Consider the following 17,852-nt stretch of genomic DNA (forward strand, 5'->3'; position numbering starts at 1 on the left):
CCTCTGGTGTGGCCGTGGTAGCCATTGGTTCTGTACCGTTCATAGCTCTCGCGGCTCGTCCCACGCCGTTTGTGAAAGTTGGACTCTATCTCGCGGCTCGGCCCGACGTATTTATTGCCCGTGCCTTGTCGCAGATTGGAGGGATCGACGTATGGATTTCCCAGATCGTCGAAAGCCTCAGATGTTTCCTCTTGATCTTCAATGGCATAAATCTGATGATACTTTGTACTCAGATCTATGTTGGGTTTGGTGGTATCATCGTTTAGATTGATGAAGACCTTGCCCACTGTGATAGATTTGTCGATGAAGTCATAGCTGTCGACATCACTTGAGCCATCGCTTATATATGAGTCCGCAGATGACTCAAACGACATGTCGTTGAAGATCTTGGCGAGTTTCTCTCTTGCTCTGGTGCTGACGTAGCGTGTCGCCGAAGTTTCTTCTTCTCCTGACTCGGTTGACGACGCATAGCTTGAAAAATCGGAATCGACCTTCGACGATCCCGACGAAATCGGAACTTCGACACGATACGATCCTTCCTTCTCGACGCGAAAGTGAAACCTTCCGAACGTCATCTCCATGGGCTCCGCCAGATACGCATATGCATCCAAACGGGAGGGTGGGTGAGGAACAAAATCGACAAGACCGAACGATCCGTTTACCTCGATCCATTGTGTTGCTTGCAGTTGATGATGTCGAAGATCTTGAACGTGCCATCGAGATCAGATCCTTACGCCTCTAATTCCCACAGACGGCGCCAATTGACAAGGTATCAACTTGTCAATGCCTATGGATTGTAGGCTAGGGTTTAGTTAGAAGTAGAGGGCAAGTAGATCTCGAAGGTTTCAGCCGAAAAGTACTCGACGATTATGAAAATTAGGGTTTGCAGATAATGATTTGATGATCTCCTCGTCCCTCGACTCCCCCTTTATATAGGAGGTGGAGCCGAGGGATTCGTGTAGTACAAATTACAGAGTCCAGGACGGTTTCTAACTCATCCCGCCAGATTACAAAATAACACTTCCTATTACAACTCTATCTTTCCTTAAATACATCTTGGGCTCTCGAATCCTCTTATTCTTCGGGTAGTGGGCCTTCAGTAAACACCGGGTACTATCTTCGGCAAGCCCATTTGGGATGCCTATGTCAGGCGACGACGGGGCGGGGCCGTCGAACGCGCCGCCGGGCGGTCAGTAGTCTAGGTTTAGATGAAATCTAGCCGTTTGCATTCAAACTTTGTAATATATAATCAAAATTGAATGAAAACCTTTATTTTCGTGCACAAATATTCATTTGGGGGCGGCGTTTGGGGGACGCGGCTGGGGAGCGACGTCCCCCAAACGCGGCACGAACAAAACATGTCCCCCAAACGCTCGATCCGGCGCGGTTTGGGGGACGGTTTGGGGGACGCGACTGGAGATGCTCTTACATTACGAAACATAGGATATGAAACTGGAGTTGGAGCTTTGTGGAAAACAACTGGATCGGACACCGTAGTTCGAGGTGTGCTGACAGTATAGCCAATTGGCGTCTGCAGCAGGAAGCTGGCCCAGGGAGCAGCGACAGTGCTCCACGCGCCTTTCACGTCACCAGAAACACAAACTAACCACAATCCTCGTCTGCCTGCCTGCCTGCCCTCTCCCCCTTTCCCGATCCTGTCCTTCCTCGAATCCAACCAAGCAAATTCATCATCACCCAACCCAATTCACCACTTCGCCGCTCCGATCGCAATGCCGCCCCGGGGACGGTCGCTGTGAGCCGCGGCGGGGGAGAGATCCCGCGCGCCAACCCCCACCTCGACGCCGTGCGAGGCCGCGCGCGGCCGCCCCGACCGCCGCCCTGGAGCCGTCGCAGCAGGAGGCGGTGAAGCCCTCCCCGACCAACGGCCGCATCCGCTACCGCTCGCCCTCGGCGGCCGATCTGCTCCCGGTCGACGACCTCACGGTCGGCCCGTCCGCCGCCGATGCCGCCGCCAGGATGCGCCGCTTCTCGGCCGCCGGCGCGCGCCAGCAGCAGCAGGGGGAGGCCGTGGCCGACCGCGTGCACCGCTACCGCGGGGTGCTCATGGTGCTGCTCTCGCCGCTGCTCCTCGTCTCCTTCGTGCTCCTCATGATGCCGCGCTCCCCGGCCTACGCCACCGCCCGCGGGGCCTCCGGCGCGCTCGTCGCCGCCGGAGGCAGGAGGTGGGGGCCCCAGGCCGTCGGCGGGGCTGGCGACGGATCCAACAGGTACGCCGTCATATTTGACGCCGGGAGCTCCGGGAGCCGCGTCCACGTCTACCGCTTCGACGGGAGCCTGGATCTCGTTCCGATAGGCAATGAGATCGAGCTATTCAAGCAGGTGACTTGGTTGGGACCTTTCCGGTTTACTTATATATTTTTTAATAACAAAATGTGCTTGGCCTTGTCAGTTGGATCTGGTTTTGGTATTATTATGATCTTATTATTATGCGACAGCTTTAGTTGAGATCGTCGTTCCTAGGTTTATATTTGAAACGACATAGTTTCATTCCTGCAAAACATGTACTGTGTGAATAGACAAAATAACTTACTTTAGATGAATAACTAGTGCATAATATAGATTGCCACACTTCATGAGGATATATTGTTATACGGTAGCACGGCTAGATCATTGAACCTACTAATTACTATCTAGTACCCTCACAATCACAATTAGAAAACTATTGATATGTACATTGGTTGATTGTTAAAGACTTTTAGAAAAAATAACACCAATGGTGCTATTTGTGTGAATGCATTTGGCTTTGCAATGCTAGAGTAGCACGCAAATCAATTCATGAGAAGCTTACAACAAATCCATTTCCTGTGTTTTGATTATAAATGAAACTTAGCCCTTTGGCTTATCATAGGCTCTAGTTTGTTGGGAGCATGGCTGTCTTTGTTGTTCATATCTACCCAATGAACTCAAGAACCTTGTCTGGGCAGTCTATCTAACGCAATCAACTGTTACCTAGTTAAGTGAACCTTATGGATGATCATGTCTATCTAGGTAACTAGGCTGAGTTCATTACTCGTCTACAGTCAGCTGAACTATGGAATGATGTATGTCAAGCAGAATTAGCTAGTATTTTCTGAAATATCAAGAAAAATTGAATGTTCTACCTGCTTTACCTGAATGATGTTCTAGAAGAAATATTGGGAAATTTGTTGAATTTTAGAACTATTCAGTGCCAAACCACATCATATTGCAAGTACTGCTATGGACCGCTGGAAATTAGAGAACCCAGCTCGTTTGTCAATTAGTGTAAGGTGATCTTTATCAAACATAAAACATCAGCAATTGCTTATCATTGTCAAAGCTACCTCCTGTTCTTGGCCAGAAAAGTAGGAAGCACCAATTTATTATCGTAAGGCTTGTCCTCACTTCTGGAAAGGATTTATGCATGATCTTTAGAAGTTTCATGGACCTTGCAGAGAAATATGTTTGTTTCTTCCTAGACACAAAATGATCTGAGTATTACTCCTTTCACCCTGTAATATATTTGAATAGAAAAGACAATTTTCTGTGGAGAAAAGAGTTGGGGAACTAAAATTATCTGATTTTCCATATCTTTTTCCTTTCAGAAAACACCAGGCTTGAGTGCTTATGCCAAGGATCCACAGGAGGCTGCTGAGTCACTTGTTTCTCTTCTTGAGGAAGCTGAAAAAGTAGTTCCCGTAGAATTGCGTGACCAAACACCTGTCAGGGTTGGGGTGAGTAATCATTTACCGTGTCTACAGAATTTCGCAATAGGATTTTCTGGTGATTTTTTTTTTATTGTTGAACCCTTATGCAGGCCACTGCAGGTCTCAGAGCATTAGGAGCTGAAAGATCGGAAGAAATTTTGCAAGCGGTAAATGTTCTCCTTCTGATAATCCATCAATAACATGTCTTATTCATGTCATCTGTCAAGATTGGATCATGCCATTTTCATATAGTATCGTTTTATTTTTAGCTGATATGTCGTTCTTTTGGTTATTATTAATTACCAATTCTGCAGGTTAGGGATCTTCTGCGTGACAAGAGTTCGTTCAAATCCCAACCAGATTGGGTCACTGTTCTCGATGGATCTCAGGAAGGTGCATTCCAGTGGGTAAGATCAATGCAGTCCCAATTGTATATACATTTCCTCCAAAGATTGTGTATATACGTTTAATCCATAGAGAGTTTTTGGTCTTGATGGAAGTAAAAAAAAAACTTTCCAAGGGCTGCTCTATTGTCACCTTCACCATTCAGAAGCAACATGAATTCTTCTTTTACATCAACATGAATACTTTATTGTTCTTATAGGTTACCATCAACTATCTGTTGGAGAAATTGGGAAAGCCTTACTCACATACTGTTGGAGTGGTTGATCTAGGTGGTGGTTCTGTCCAAATGGCTTATGCTATCTCAGAAAAGGACGCAGCAAAGGCTCCTCTAGTTCCAGATGGCGAAGATTTATATGTGAAGAAGCTGCTGCTTAAAGGAACAACATATTATCTTTATGTTCACAGGTATGCATCAAATAAGTTATTGCAGTCCTAACTTCAAATGTCCAAAGATTGTTGAACTTTATGTCCTATTATTTTTCTGCCAAGATACTACACCAATTATCTGTAGAACCGTTTATTAAAGGGGCAAATTTTGCCAAATCAGTCTTTTGGCTATCTAGTTATGGTGCCTCGAGTAGCAATGACCTACAAATATCTTGGATTTGGAGTTTAGACTCCTAGGTCATAAGAACTGTAAGGAAGGCAGCCATCATTTTGGAAGTTGGTACCAGACAGTGACCACTGCCCATTGTAAGGTGCAAGTTTGAGCTGCCCAATGGCCCATCTAGTTGTCTGGCTTCATGACTTGCATTAGCAGAAGGAATCGAGTGGAAGTAAACTACCCAATGAGTTCTGGGTTGTCCCATTTGCATCTCCTAGACAATCTTGCGCAGCTGCCGTCCACCCTGCCACCAACCCCACCCCCTCCAAAAAAATTAGGACTTGTAATGTTACTTTAAATTGTTTTTTTATAACAGAATAATCAAATTTATCATCCTGCTATGTTTTAACTGATGTGCCATGGAGGTCACTACATATGTCCTCCAACCCAGTTTGTCTCACACCTCTCTGATATAGAACAATATTGTTACTACTACTACAAACTGACATCACAATATTTATTTCGTCTAAATAAGATAGGTAAAGACCATTCTCATAACTGCAAGCATTGTTTTTCTCAGTTATTTGCATTATGGTTTGCTGGCGGCTAGAGCAGAGATCTTAAAAGCTGGTGAAAGCAATGATTACAGCAACTGTATGTTGGACGGATATCATGGTATGGCTGCTTTCTTTTGCTTTAATCTTCCAAGCCCATACCCTGACGTTTAGAACTGATACATCATTTCGTTGTTACCTTTCTAGAATTTTAAATAAACTTCATGTGAATTTACTGAAATTATGTCAGCATCATAATGACAGACGCTCATTTTAAAACTAAAACGTTCCTATTTTTCATGAACATTCAATATTGTTCTATCTTATGCAGGGATTTGTACCCTGTGCCAAAATAAGCAACATCTGGTGTCATCCTGTAGAATTTTGCATGCCTTCAAGTACTAATAGAATATTACAGTGTTGTGTATAATAGAGGCATTGATAAACTCAAAGTTCTCTACTGTCAGTTATGCTCAGTAATAGTCTTTTATGTGTATATGCATCTTCCGGTGTTCCCGTAGATAAAAAATTCCTTTGAATTCACTGTGTCAATTGTTTCTTTCTTCTGATCGTGTATGACAATGTTGGAATTTAATTTCCGTTTGCATTGTATTATAGGGAAATACCAATACGGTGATGATACATTTGAGGCATCAGGTTCGCCGTCTGGTGCTAGTTTTTCCAAGTGCAGGGCTGTTGCAGTGAGAGCTCTTAAAGTTGATGAACCGGCATGCACTCACATGAAATGCACATTTGGTGGTGTATGGAATGGTGGTGGGGGAGATGGACAAAAGAATCTGTTTGTAGCATCATTTTTCTTTGATAGGGCGGCTGAGGTAAGTCCTTTTGAGTTTTGACAGAGAAGACTTTTTTCTCAATCAGAAGAGCATTTGTCATGCCGCCACTGCATTGTTAAACCAAGCAGTTAACAATAGTTGAATACCTTCAAAGCAAAAAATAGCGAAGCAAACAGATAATACATACTGATCAAAGTAACATACAACACAGACCCAGCAAATGTTTTTCATCTTGGATAAATGTGTTTCAGCACAACACCTACCAGAGCCTTCATGTTCCAGTTCACCTCAAGGCTATCCTCAGTAGTTCCCACTCTCCAGCCTTGTAAATTGATTGATCTGTAGCCACAACGGGTCATAACAAATGCACCAACGCTGTAACAGGAGCCTGACTATTCTGGGCCCATAACATCCCCTTCAGTCTAGTCTAACCAAAGTTTTCCTCTGAAAAAGAACTGCGCCCCTTAGTTTCCAGACACACATCATGCTGCGACACAAATAGTATTTAGCGCACTGCGATTGTTATCACTTGACTACCACCTAGACATATTCAAAATCGTGTATGTTAGGAATCCCTAAACCACCATAGTTTTCCTCTGGCATAAATTGATGGCTAAGCTTTCTTATTGTTCTTAGGCTGGTCGTTATTGACTTGCTTACCCCTGTCACAACACACATTTAATTGTCTCTCATTGTCTACTCAGGCTGGTTTTGTAAACCCGAAGGCAGCAGTTGCTAAGGTTAAACCGTCAGACTTTGAAGAAGCTGCAAGACGTGTTTGTAAATTGAATGTGAAGGAGGCACAAGCCACCTATCCTGATGTTCAAGAGAAAAACATTCCATATCTTTGCATGGATCTTGTCTACCAGCATACATTACTTGTGGATGGATTCGGTATGGCTCGATGGAAAAGTACAAACAATGCAATAGCGTTAGAAGCTTTCGACATATTTCTTGATTTATTTTGCCTGCATTATTTCAGGTGTGGACCCCTATCAAGATATTACGTTAGTAAAGAAGGTGCCTTATGGCAATTCATTTGTGGAAGCAGCATGGCCACTTGGTAGCGCCATTGAGGTTGCATCTTTATCATAGGCAGAAACAGCTTTGGCAGTAACTTAAGACCCCCCAGCATATAGTTTTGGCTTAGCTTACCATTCTGGAATAGTGAGTTTAGATCCTAAAGTTTGATGTTAGGATTTTTCCTTGATTCAACATTTGTTCTCCATCTTCCATTTTATTTATTTAGTCTTTAAATACATTAACTTATACAAGAGGAATATAGCTTGGAGTTGACCCGTGGGGCCATTTGAAGGTCTATTTTTTTGTACTAAAGAGAGCCAGATCAGATACTTTGTAATCCTTTTGGAATTCGATGCAGATGCATAAATCTATATTGTGTAATTCTGTTTTGTGACTCCATTAGTTTCATACTTTCATGTTATCTTTTACTCCTTCCTTTCAACTTGGTTAAATTACTATTTTTTGTAATTAGTCTTTTTTGAACATAAAAACCCTGTTAGTTTAAAAAACATATTTCAATAATGGTTACTAGGTCTAGGTGTAGTCCTAAACCATATTGGGTTGAGATCGTACAGAACTTACGGCCATATTGCAGACAAAGGACTGCCTGGAATCAGTTCGGGGTTTCCTTGTCACTGCCGAAAAGCATATAGCACACTTAAGTGAAGAAACACAGAAATTAGCAATATTTTCTTTTTCATTAAACGATCTGAATTTATTAATTAACTGATCAAATTACATCAGAAAGAATATTGAACACATGCAAACAACAAATGACAGTTACATCAATTTGGAGATTTGGAGGCATAATACAAAACAAAAAAAAAAATCTCTGAAGCTTCGTTGAGCCTCTGCATCTCACCCTCCCTGGCATTTGTGGTGACCAACGCAGTTTATTAGGATCGATAAGCGACACAAATTCAATGAGAAGAGCTCAGGCTGGAAGAGAGAAAAAAAAAACTTTGAGCAGAAGTCGATTGTGTTACCTTCCACTGAAATATATCATCTCCTCATGTATGAATCGAGCAGAATCATCCAGGTTCTTCAATTCTCCAGCCATTGACTAGGCAAGACAATATTGAGTCTTATAACTGCAAGTAAGACTTAACTAACTCGATGAAATACTAAGGAAATAAGAACTTTTTTTCCTTACAGTTTGCACACAAAAAATCCTTGCGTTCAGCACAAAGCTGTGTTTCCACTCACTAAAGTTAGCTCTTAAGTAAACTTCTCAATAAACACTGGAGACCAGCTGAAGATAAAATGACAAAAAGACTTGTTTGTTATCAGGGAAAGTGGATGGGCATTGGAGCAAGAACCATTCTGCTGAATTCATGTTTATTCACTACTGTTCTCTTCATGTTATCCTTTTGCAGAGAGCTTGTGGGTGTGAGGAAAAGGATTTTTTTTTGCTTTGGCAAGAGTACGAGTGGATTAGGAAATATCACCTGATGAACTGAGAAATTGTTTGTTCCCCAAAGGATTTGGGTCGGTTGGGGTTATTAACCTTGATATTGTGAACATTACCCTCTTGTGTAAAATGGTTATGGAAGTTGGAGAATGAAGATGGTCCTTGGCAACACATTTTGAAGAAAAAATATCTCCAAAAAGAAATATTATCTCAAGCTACTGGTAAATTGGGTATTTCCATGTTTTGGTCAGGACTAATGAAAGTTAAGCACATCTTCTACACATTCTGCTCTAAATTGTGCATCCATAATGCCGCTAGGGCAATGCGTTGTTGCAGAGGCTGGGTGTAATTGGTATCTCCGCGATATTAATATATACTCTTTGCCGGAAAAAATTGTGTATCCTTTCCTTTAATAATATAAATTAAACAAATTAAAACCTTTTTTGTGTGAATATGTCTTTTTGGCTTACATATTGAAGTTAATGTAGTATGAGACTTTGAACAAATTAGTAGGTGAAACTTTGAACAGTTTTTGAGACGAAGGGTTTCAAAGCCCGGCCACTTGTAATAACATTAATAAAACCCAGAAGAGACACCACATACAGAGTTGTGCCGAGGATATCAGCTTAAGTTAGGTACAAGAAAATGGAACAAAACCAAGTTAGGGATTACAGCAAGCAACATAGAAAATGAAGGAGGAACTAAATCTGAGCAGTGGCCTGCTGGACCGAAGATGCAGGGGATTAGGAGTCGACGAACAGCTTCCTAAGCATGGTTAGGATCATCTCCAGGACTGAGTTATCCTTCGCTTTAGTGATTGGCCACCACTGCTGAAGAAATAAGATAGTTTTGAACACTTAGTCAGACTATTGACGTGGAAATTTATCTGCGTTGATAAGCTTTTTTGTAATAGTCCAAAGTGCCCAGCATTGGACAGCAAAATAAATCCGAACATAATACGCGTTCCGTTAGAGAAGCCCCGGAGGATTCTATCGGCAGCCTAGCATTTGGCAAACACCACTCCACAGAACTAAGCAAGCAAGAAAAAGAAGAAGAAGTGGGGAGCGAAGTGCTCGCACAGAGCACAGTGATCGTCAGAAGGGCGAAGGCCCATGACGCTAAACTTTGAACAGTTGACTCGATCAAATCAAGAAACGATTGCAAAATTTTAAGCAGAAAATAATAGCTTTTAAAGTTTTAATCATAGGCATCTGGATGGATTGCATTTCCCCCGCAAATATTCGTGTAATGGTGGCCACCAGAATGCAGCAACAAAATGCACACTGGTTTCAGCATCTACGTTGATCAACTTATGGACTTCAGAAGAGATAATTTAGGAACGAAGTCATCATATGGACCAAGCAGATGCAACATCGGATTATTCAGGGAAAATAAGAGCTCAAAGTGCGAGAAGCATACATCAATCATCTCAATGCTTCCATATTTGCCAGTGGCGACGGTGGCAAGGGGTCCCTCGGCGTGGGCAATATTGCCGATGGCCCACTGCAGGTCGACTGAGATCATGGCGCCGCGCTCGTAGTGAGGTGTCCAGAAACACGCCATGTATTGCCCGTACCCCGCCGCCTGGAACACAAACCGTCCTCTCTTGACGCCCTCCATCAGGTGCAGCTCCTCGCCCTCCGGCCCCATCACGCGGACCGAGACCGTGGAGGCGGCCGCCGAGGTGGACTTCGCCACGCGATACGACACGTGGATGTCCGCGCCGTCGTGTAGCAGCTCGGCAAAGCACTTTGAAGTACCTGAAGGCATGTCGAAGACGAGCGCGTCGACGGCCGCTGCGGCGGCGGAGAGGAGAAAGACGATGACGGCGAGGAGCCGCGTCAAAGTGGTCATTTGGCGTGCGAGGCGAGACCTGGCTGCTGCGCGTGGGAGGGAGCTAGGTTGGTGCGCCGTTGCCGGAATGCGGGTGATAAGGGTATGAGTTGCGCTGCATATGCTTGGCATCGGCGGCGAGACAGTAATCGCCGGCGGTTGATTATTTTACAAATATGCGCAGCATGCTTGCTTGCTTGTCATCGGTGGCGAGATTGGGTGGGCAAAGTGGTTGTGGATCCACATACCCAGCATATGAGTTCAAATCTCCACGGACATAAATTTAGATTCCTACTTATACTTGAGGTTTAGGTTGAACCCTGTACTCATCCAATTTAAATTTATTGTGAGAATTATGTTTTAATTTTAGTTAAGATTAAGAATTATGTTTAATAGTTGTGTGCATCTCTAGTTGATGCAGGGCTTGGGAAGTGAAATCTTCCAATTTTAAAATACTTCTAGATGAAAAAAAGGTTTAAATTAAGGAGACCCATTATCACCAATGTTATTTAACATTGTGCATATAGTAACTATCGTTATTAAGCGTGTAAAGGCTGATGAGAAAATTAAAGACGAATCCCCTCCTTGGCAATCGATTGCTCAAGCGATCAGTCTTGGTCGGCGCGGAGCGCTCGCGCGGAAGCGCGAGTCAATTCCTTTTTTTTGTCTCGTAGTGTTTAATTACGTTCACATGCAGATGTGTGTTCACACCGCTTATGTTCCCACTTGCATGTTGCATACGACCAAGAGCGTTCACACTGCATGCATGTATAAACTATCTCATGGGTTTGCATTTAATGAGCCAACTTTTCAGCACGAGGCTAGCTCTCACAAGTTTCTGCATGCATGCACGTTCTTTTTTTCAGCACGAGGCAGATTCTCAATTCTCTTTATTTGCAATTCCCTTTTGACAATTCTCTTTTTTTGCAATTCCCTTTATGTTGTTATTTTGTACGGTAATTCATGTTTTTCGATTAATTTTTATAATTCTCTTTTTCGGGCTAGTGGTTTTTAAGGGGGGAAATAACGGGTGGGAAGATCCACTTGCAACTCAAATGAACCACCACTTGCTACTCAAATTAAGTACTATTTTTTAAGTTGTAAGCTAACAAAAGTTGCTAAAATATTCTAAATTAAATTTTACCGTTGATAAATAACGGGGCACCGGGTTGATAACTTGTAAACAAAAAAAGAGTCCCTACATATTTTAAATTAAATTAAAATTTTAGGGTTGATATTTATTTATATTTATCATTGATAAATAGCGGGTCACTGGGTTGATAGCTTGTAAATTAAAAGAGACTCGCTAAAATGTTCTAAATGAAATATTTTTTAGAGTTATTATTTATTTATATTTACCATTGATAAATAACGAGGCACCAGGTTGATAGCTTGTAAAATAAAAAATGTTCGCTAAAATATTCTAAATGAAATTTTTTTTATGGTTGGTAGTTATTTATAATTACCATTGATAAATAACGGGGCACCGGGTTGATAACTTGTAAACTAAAAAGAGTCGCCAAATATTCGAAATAAAATTAGATTTTTAGGGTTGGTAGTTATTTATATTTACTGTTGATAAATAACAGGACACCGGGTTGATAGCTTCTAAACTAAAAAAGTTTCGCTAAAATGTTTCAAATAAAAATAACTTTGAGGTTGATAATTTTATACATTTACCGTTGATCACTCAAGTACGGAGGGTTGATTATTCAAACAAACAGGGTTGATAACTTTTAGCCGGAAAAAAAGTTTCTCGAAACATATCAACATGGGTGCTAGTTTTGAAGATCTCGTTGAGACGGATTTATTGGTGAAAGCGAATCTTAATTTTGAGTTGTCGTTTGAAAGTTAAAACGTCTTGAATTTTCAAATTTGGAAAAGATTCCGCTGACATCAACAAATTCGTCTATTTGTGCATGCATGCAGAACTTTTTCTCAATAGCCTTCACCAGGTTGATAATTTTATACATTCACCGTTGATCACTCAAGTACGGAGGGATTGATTATTCAGATAGAGAGGGTTGATAACTTTTTAGCCCGAAAAAAAGTTTCTCGAAACATATCAACATGGGTGCTAGTTTTGAAGATCTCGTCGAGACGGATTTATTGGTGAAAGCGAATCTTAATTTGGAGTTATCGTTTGAAAGTTAAAACGTTTTGAATTTACAAATTTGGAAAAGATTCCGCTGACATCAGCAGATTCGTCTATTTGTGCATGCATGCAGAACTTTCCCTCAATAGCCTGCACCCGGTTGATAATTTTATACATTTATTGTTGATCACTCAAGTACGGAGGGGTTGACTATTCAGATAGAGAGGGTTGATAACTTTTAGCCCGAAAAAAAGTTTCTCGAAACATATCAACATGGGTGCTAGTTTTAAAGATCTCGTCGAGACGGATTTATTGGCGAAAACAGATCTTAAATCGGAGTTGTCGTTTGTGAGATAAAACATTTTGAATTTTCAAATACGGATTTAGAGTTGCTAACACGGCTTTCCCTAATTGGACTGTCGGAAACCGATTGCTCTTCTTTAACCTGACGATCGAGCGCCAGCTAGGGCCGCCCAATTAAAGGGGTGGTCCCTCCATCTGGTTGATGGTGGACTATCTATTCTACAGTATGCCGATGATACAATTCTTTTTGTGAAACATGAAATGAAGAAAGCAAGAAATCTAAAATTAGTCTTGCCAACATTTGAGCAATTATTGGGGTTGAAAATTAACTTCCATAAGAATGAATTGTTCTGCTTTGGCGACGTCTAGGACGACACCTACCTAAATGCCAAGCGATATATAATTCCCATGTCCTACGATATCTTAGTTACCCGAGATTTAATTGTTGGTACCTTCATACCTTGTTCTTATCTCAGTTACCGGTAAGTACTCATTTCTCGTCGTAATAGTGTACCCTCATGCGACCTAGTCACGGGCTTGCAAGCGACTGAGTGTGTATTACCGAGAGGGCTCAGAGAATTTATCTTTACATTACTTGGATGGATAAATCCCACTCTCGATAACATACAACCCAACAAGTATCTTATAGAATACATAAGAGATAGCTTTATGATCACCTAATAACGTAGTGACGTTTGCAACAAGCTATGCATTCTTCCAATACCCAGGAGTTGTATAATCTCATGAACTATGTAACGATATGAGTTGATATGTTTTGATTAGTTCAAGTCCATCATATTATTCTTCCTAATAATATGACCTCGCTAATAAGTGACACTATGTCCATGGTTATGAAAACAGATAACCAACACTTATTTTACGAACTAGTATAGAGGCATACTGGGACACATTGTGTTCATATTCCACACATGTATTATATTTCCGGATAATACAATAAGCATGGTATATAAACATTATCATGAACATGAATTGGTGACAATACATATTCCTTTATTATTACCTCTTAGGCACCAAATCCCTTCACTCTAACCTAGTACGCCATTGGTAGTGGGCTAGCAGTGGCGCACCACTAGTAATTTGCGCCACTACTAGCTATATTGACGATAACTGCTTTCCTACTAGTGATAGGAAAAGAACCAAATATGATGAAGTGATTCTTAGTTTCCATGATGCCAACCTAGAAGTGTGAATCCTTAGGTTTCCAAATAACCTAGGAAATTTCCATTGAGCCTACATACTTCCTCCTGAGTATAGTCTGCCAAACCCTATTTTCAGTTAGCAACTAAGCTAACCATTTACCATGCAACGATATATTCTTAACCTCTAGGTCGTGAACACCAAGCCCTCCATAATCATTTGTCCGGCAGACAATATTCCATTTGGTAAGCCGATACTTCCTCTTCTCGCTATCTCCTTGCCAAAAATACCATGACCAGAAGTAGTCCAATCGATACAAGACTTCTTTCGGAAATTGGAAGAAGGATATCATACCATATTCTCGTTGGTACTGAATTGCTCACCGCGCCTAAGATAAAGGGAGGGATGGGGTTTAGGGAACTCGAGTTGTTTAACCTGGCTTTGTTAGGCAAACATGGCTAGCGTTTTATGACTCATCCAAATTCCCTATGTTCTCGGATTCTAAAAGGCGGATATTTTCCGAATTCGAATTTTCTGCATGCTACAGCCCAAATAGATGTTCTCCTATATGGAGGGGCTGATAAAGCGCATTGGTGCCGGTAGCTCTATTTCAGTTTGGCATGATAGCTGGATCCCTGGATTCAGACTATGAAATCGTCGATACAGCTTGGGAATGAGGACGAGAGGGAGATTATAAATCTTGTTTTCTGATCTATTTGACCACAAAATAGGATCTTGAAAGATTGATATAGTCCGGAGAAACTTCATCGTTCCAAAGGCCGATGCGATTCTCAATATTCCTTTAGAGAAGATGGATGTATATACTGTAAAATCAGCGTATCGTGTTCTAATGAGTCGCAACGAGCAAGCTGCTCTATATGAAGGAGCGATGGCGGAATCCTCAGTTCCAGAGAAACAATTATGGACCACTCTTTGGAAGTTGAAATTTATGCCCAAGATTCGTGTTTTTTGGTGGAGGGTACTGCGAGGTATACTTTGAAGCATCGACACATTGTTCCAATTGGTAGATGCAAAAAGATTCTTGCGTCGGATGAGGACCTAATGGATGCACAGATCAAGTGTGAGCATGCACGTAAGTTTTGGGTGGAAGCTCAATCTTGGATGGATTTCCGCTGGCACGTATGCATAGTTGTCAGAATCATGATTCTGATATGCGATTCTACGACTTTACGACCCATATTGAGTCAAACGATTTAACAATTTTGCCTAGTAGAATCAAAGATTTTACGATTCCAAAAGTTAAGGTCCTACGGTTTACGATCCTACATAGAGGTTCCGATCCGATCTAGAATCACGATTCTGATAACATTTATCCACTCAGTTGGTCACGAGATGATTTTCTGATTTCGATCGATCCAAGAGTTATATGGGTGATCTGGAATTCGAGAAATAGCTGGACGCACAGGGGAAGTTTTGATACTATTAACTCGTTGAAAATGGCTAAGGAAGCGATTGCCGTATTGAAGATACCGCAGAAGTATACGACAATTCTGCCTGGTCATGGTTGGCGACCACCTGATGCTAATGTCATAAAAATTAATACGGATGGTGGTCTAGCAATGGAGGCTCGCAAGGGAGGAGGTGGGGGAGTTGCAAGACTAGCATCCTCTTTCGTTGCTGCTTGGTGTAAACCCTATCACGGTATTACGGATCCTCTCATCGCCGAGGTTTTGGCGCTACAGGATTGTGTCATTTATGCACAGCTTCGAGGTTTTCCTGACGTGGAGATGAAGATTGGTTGCCTGTCGATTGTAAGGGTGTGTTTGGTAGATCGGGTCTACCCAGAAAATCTCCTCCCAACAGAGAATTTTGGGCCATCCAGTGTTTGTTAGGTCGGGTCGGCCGAACTGGGCAGTGCCCACCTCGCACGAAAATACGCCCTCAGCCCTGCCCGATAGAGAAGCCCAAATCGAGCTTCGCTCCTCATCCCGGTCGAACTCATCCCGCAAAGAACTGTAGCGTCACCCGCACACCCCCCAGACCCCCACCCGCACGCCTCATTTCCCCCCATTCTCGCTCTCCCCGTCCCCCGTCACCTGCGCGCGCCTCCCTGCGACCTGTGCGCCGCCCGACGCCACGGCCACAGGCCAGCTCCGCGCTGGACGTGCTCCGCCGCGGCGGCCACGGGCCAGCTTCGCCACCGACGTGCTCCGCCGCCGCCCGACTCCGGCATGCGTCGCGGCCTTCCCGACTCCGGCCCGACGCGCCGCCTCGCAGACGCCGACCTGCGCCCTCCTCCTGCGTCCCGTGCGCCGCCCTCCTCCATGCGTCTGTGCGCGCCCTCCTCCCTCGCGTCCCGTGCGCCGCCCGACGCTGGCCTGCGCCGCCCGACGCCACGGCCACAGGCCATCTCCGCCACGGACGTGCTCCGCCGCCTACCGACTTCGGCCTGCGTCGCGGCCTTCCCGACTCCGGCCTGCGTCGCGGCCTTCCCGACTCCGACCTGCGCAGCCACCTCCCCGACACCGGCGTGCGCCGCCACGCCATGGACACGGGCCAGCGCTGCCACATCAAGCTAGGGACCCGATTGCTTTTGTAATCTACGTACAGGGACTTGATTGCTTTTTTCGTTTTCTTTTCATGGGCCTTTCTGTAAAACTAGGACCTCAGCCTGGTTGAATGCATCGGTGACCACCAAACATGATCTTGTCATAGCATGGGTGAAGGCACCCGACCCACCAAACACATGGCAAATTCTGGACCCAACTTGTATAGGGTGAGAATATCTCAGCTGAGAAAGACAATCTGTGGTGAACCGACCTACCAAACACACCCTAAATCTCCGGAACTCTGGCTGTGACTGTCGCTCAGTAGTGGCACCGGTTTTACAAGAAATTGGAGAATTAGTTCCTAGTTTTAATCATCCGGCTCACCTTTGTGCCAAGTTGGCATGCGACCTGACGGTGACGGATAGCTGGTTCGATTGTACTCCCGACTTTCTGGTGGTTAGTTTGATGGCTGATCAATCAGGCTCTGTTATAGCTGAGTAAAAAAAAGGAGAGAAGGTTTAATTAATCAGAAACCTGACACGGCGCAAGTAGTAAACGAGCATGCATGTGGCGCCTGTCTGCCGGTGTTTGCAGAGGGATGAAGAAGATATAAATTTTTAATTTCTCCCGGAAACAAAATACTAATTCTGACAAAGTCCTAGCCGCCACCGCTCCAATAAAATCAGCCACTGCAACCGCTACAATATCTCATTAAGTTACTGTTCAAGTGGCTGCATTTCAATCACCAATAATGCAAAGCAGTAAGACGAGCAAGTGACCAATGATGCATATATATTTAAAAGTTCTTTGAATTATACTACTTGAAAAACTAGCAGACTCAGTGATACCTATTGCTGGTAACCTCACATATGTCGACACAATGCCTTGGGAAGGATGGAGACATGTCTAGCATCTAATTAGTAGAAGTACTTCCTCAGTTCCTATGTGGTGACCCACCGGTTTTTCGAGCTTTAGTTTAACCACCCGTTTAACCAAAAAATATGAGTTATTTATCATTGCACTATTGAGTTTGTCTTCGAATAAAAAAAATTAGTGTGTAAGTTTTATAACAAATAACACATATATTATAGGTTAAATTAACGGTCTAAGTTTTTAATAATAAATAACACATATGTTATATCATCACGTGTTGTGAGCCCTTGAGATGCGTTCATGTCGTCACTCAGGTCACTCGGAGCGGTTTTGTGCCGCTTGCTCTCCGGTCGCTCGTGCTCGCTCCCCAGCTGCTCGTGGTTGCTCCCCTATCACTTAAAAAAATGTACTCCTTGTCATCTTTCGTGACCCAAAGTTGGGCTGAGGTTGTGGGTGACTCGTCGCTGCATGTGTCTGTGCCGCCAAGGTCCCGTTTGGGGTGTTGCAACGATTCTGATGCCATCGCCAATTTTGAATTTACATTGAAGTCCCAGTTTGCTCTGCTACCCATGGAGCTCCTTCAGTTGCTCGTCGGCCACATCAAGGAGGTGGCTCGTCCCGTGCTTGAAGAGGTGGCAAAAATCAAGCTTATGTTGGTGT

At 43.3% G+C, this 17,852-nt stretch overlaps 2 protein-coding genes across 2 annotated transcripts; one reads left to right on the forward strand and one right to left on the reverse strand.

Annotated features, from left to right (window-relative positions):
- Positions 1-1,560: 1,560 nt before the first annotated feature.
- LOC127295437 (probable apyrase 1) lies at positions 1,561-7,398 on the forward strand. Its single transcript, XM_051325395.2, has 9 exons — positions 1,561-2,340; positions 3,585-3,713; positions 3,797-3,853; positions 4,001-4,093; positions 4,291-4,496; positions 5,216-5,310; positions 5,808-6,025; positions 6,691-6,880; positions 6,969-7,398. The coding sequence occupies exons 1-9, from the start codon at positions 1,978-1,980 to the stop codon at positions 7,079-7,081; spliced, it is 1,464 nt and encodes a 487-aa protein (XP_051181355.1). The 5' UTR covers positions 1,561-1,977; the 3' UTR covers positions 7,082-7,398.
- A 1,765-nt stretch (positions 7,399-9,163) lies between these two features.
- Positions 9,164-10,312, reverse strand: LOC127348930 (transmembrane emp24 domain-containing protein p24delta3-like). The gene is made up of 2 exons (XM_051374784.2): positions 9,840-10,312; positions 9,164-9,250 (listed from the first exon to the last, which is right to left on the reverse strand). The coding sequence occupies exons 1-2, from the start codon at positions 10,272-10,274 to the stop codon at positions 9,164-9,166; spliced, it is 522 nt and encodes a 173-aa protein (XP_051230744.1). The 5' UTR covers positions 10,275-10,312.
- Between the last annotated feature and the right edge of the window lie 7,540 nt (positions 10,313-17,852).

This window comes from Lolium perenne, chromosome 4 (genome assembly GCF_019359855.2).
Source record: "Lolium perenne isolate Kyuss_39 chromosome 4, Kyuss_2.0, whole genome shotgun sequence".
Taxonomy (NCBI): Eukaryota; Viridiplantae; Streptophyta; class Magnoliopsida; order Poales; family Poaceae; genus Lolium; species Lolium perenne.

Excerpts from the sequence above, each read along its gene's own strand:
- LOC127295437 (XM_051325395.2), top strand. The coding sequence starts at position 1,978 with ATGCGCCGCTTCTCGGCCGCCGGCGCGCGCCAGCAGCAGCAGGGGGAG. Across the intron at positions 3,714-3,796 it reads AAACACCTGTCAGGGTTGGG|GCCACTGCAGGTCTCAGAGC; the intron begins GTGAGTAATCAT and ends ACCCTTATGCAG. Across the intron at positions 4,094-4,290 it reads AGGAAGGTGCATTCCAGTGG|GTTACCATCAACTATCTGTT; the intron begins GTAAGATCAATG and ends TTGTTCTTATAG.
- LOC127348930 (XM_051374784.2), bottom strand. The coding sequence starts at position 10,274 with ATGACCACTTTGACGCGGCTCCTCGCCGTCATCGTCTTTCTCCTCTCC. Across the intron at positions 9,251-9,839 it reads GAAGCATTGAGATGATTGAT|CAGTGGTGGCCAATCACTAA; the intron begins GTATGCTTCTCG and ends TTATTTCTTCAG.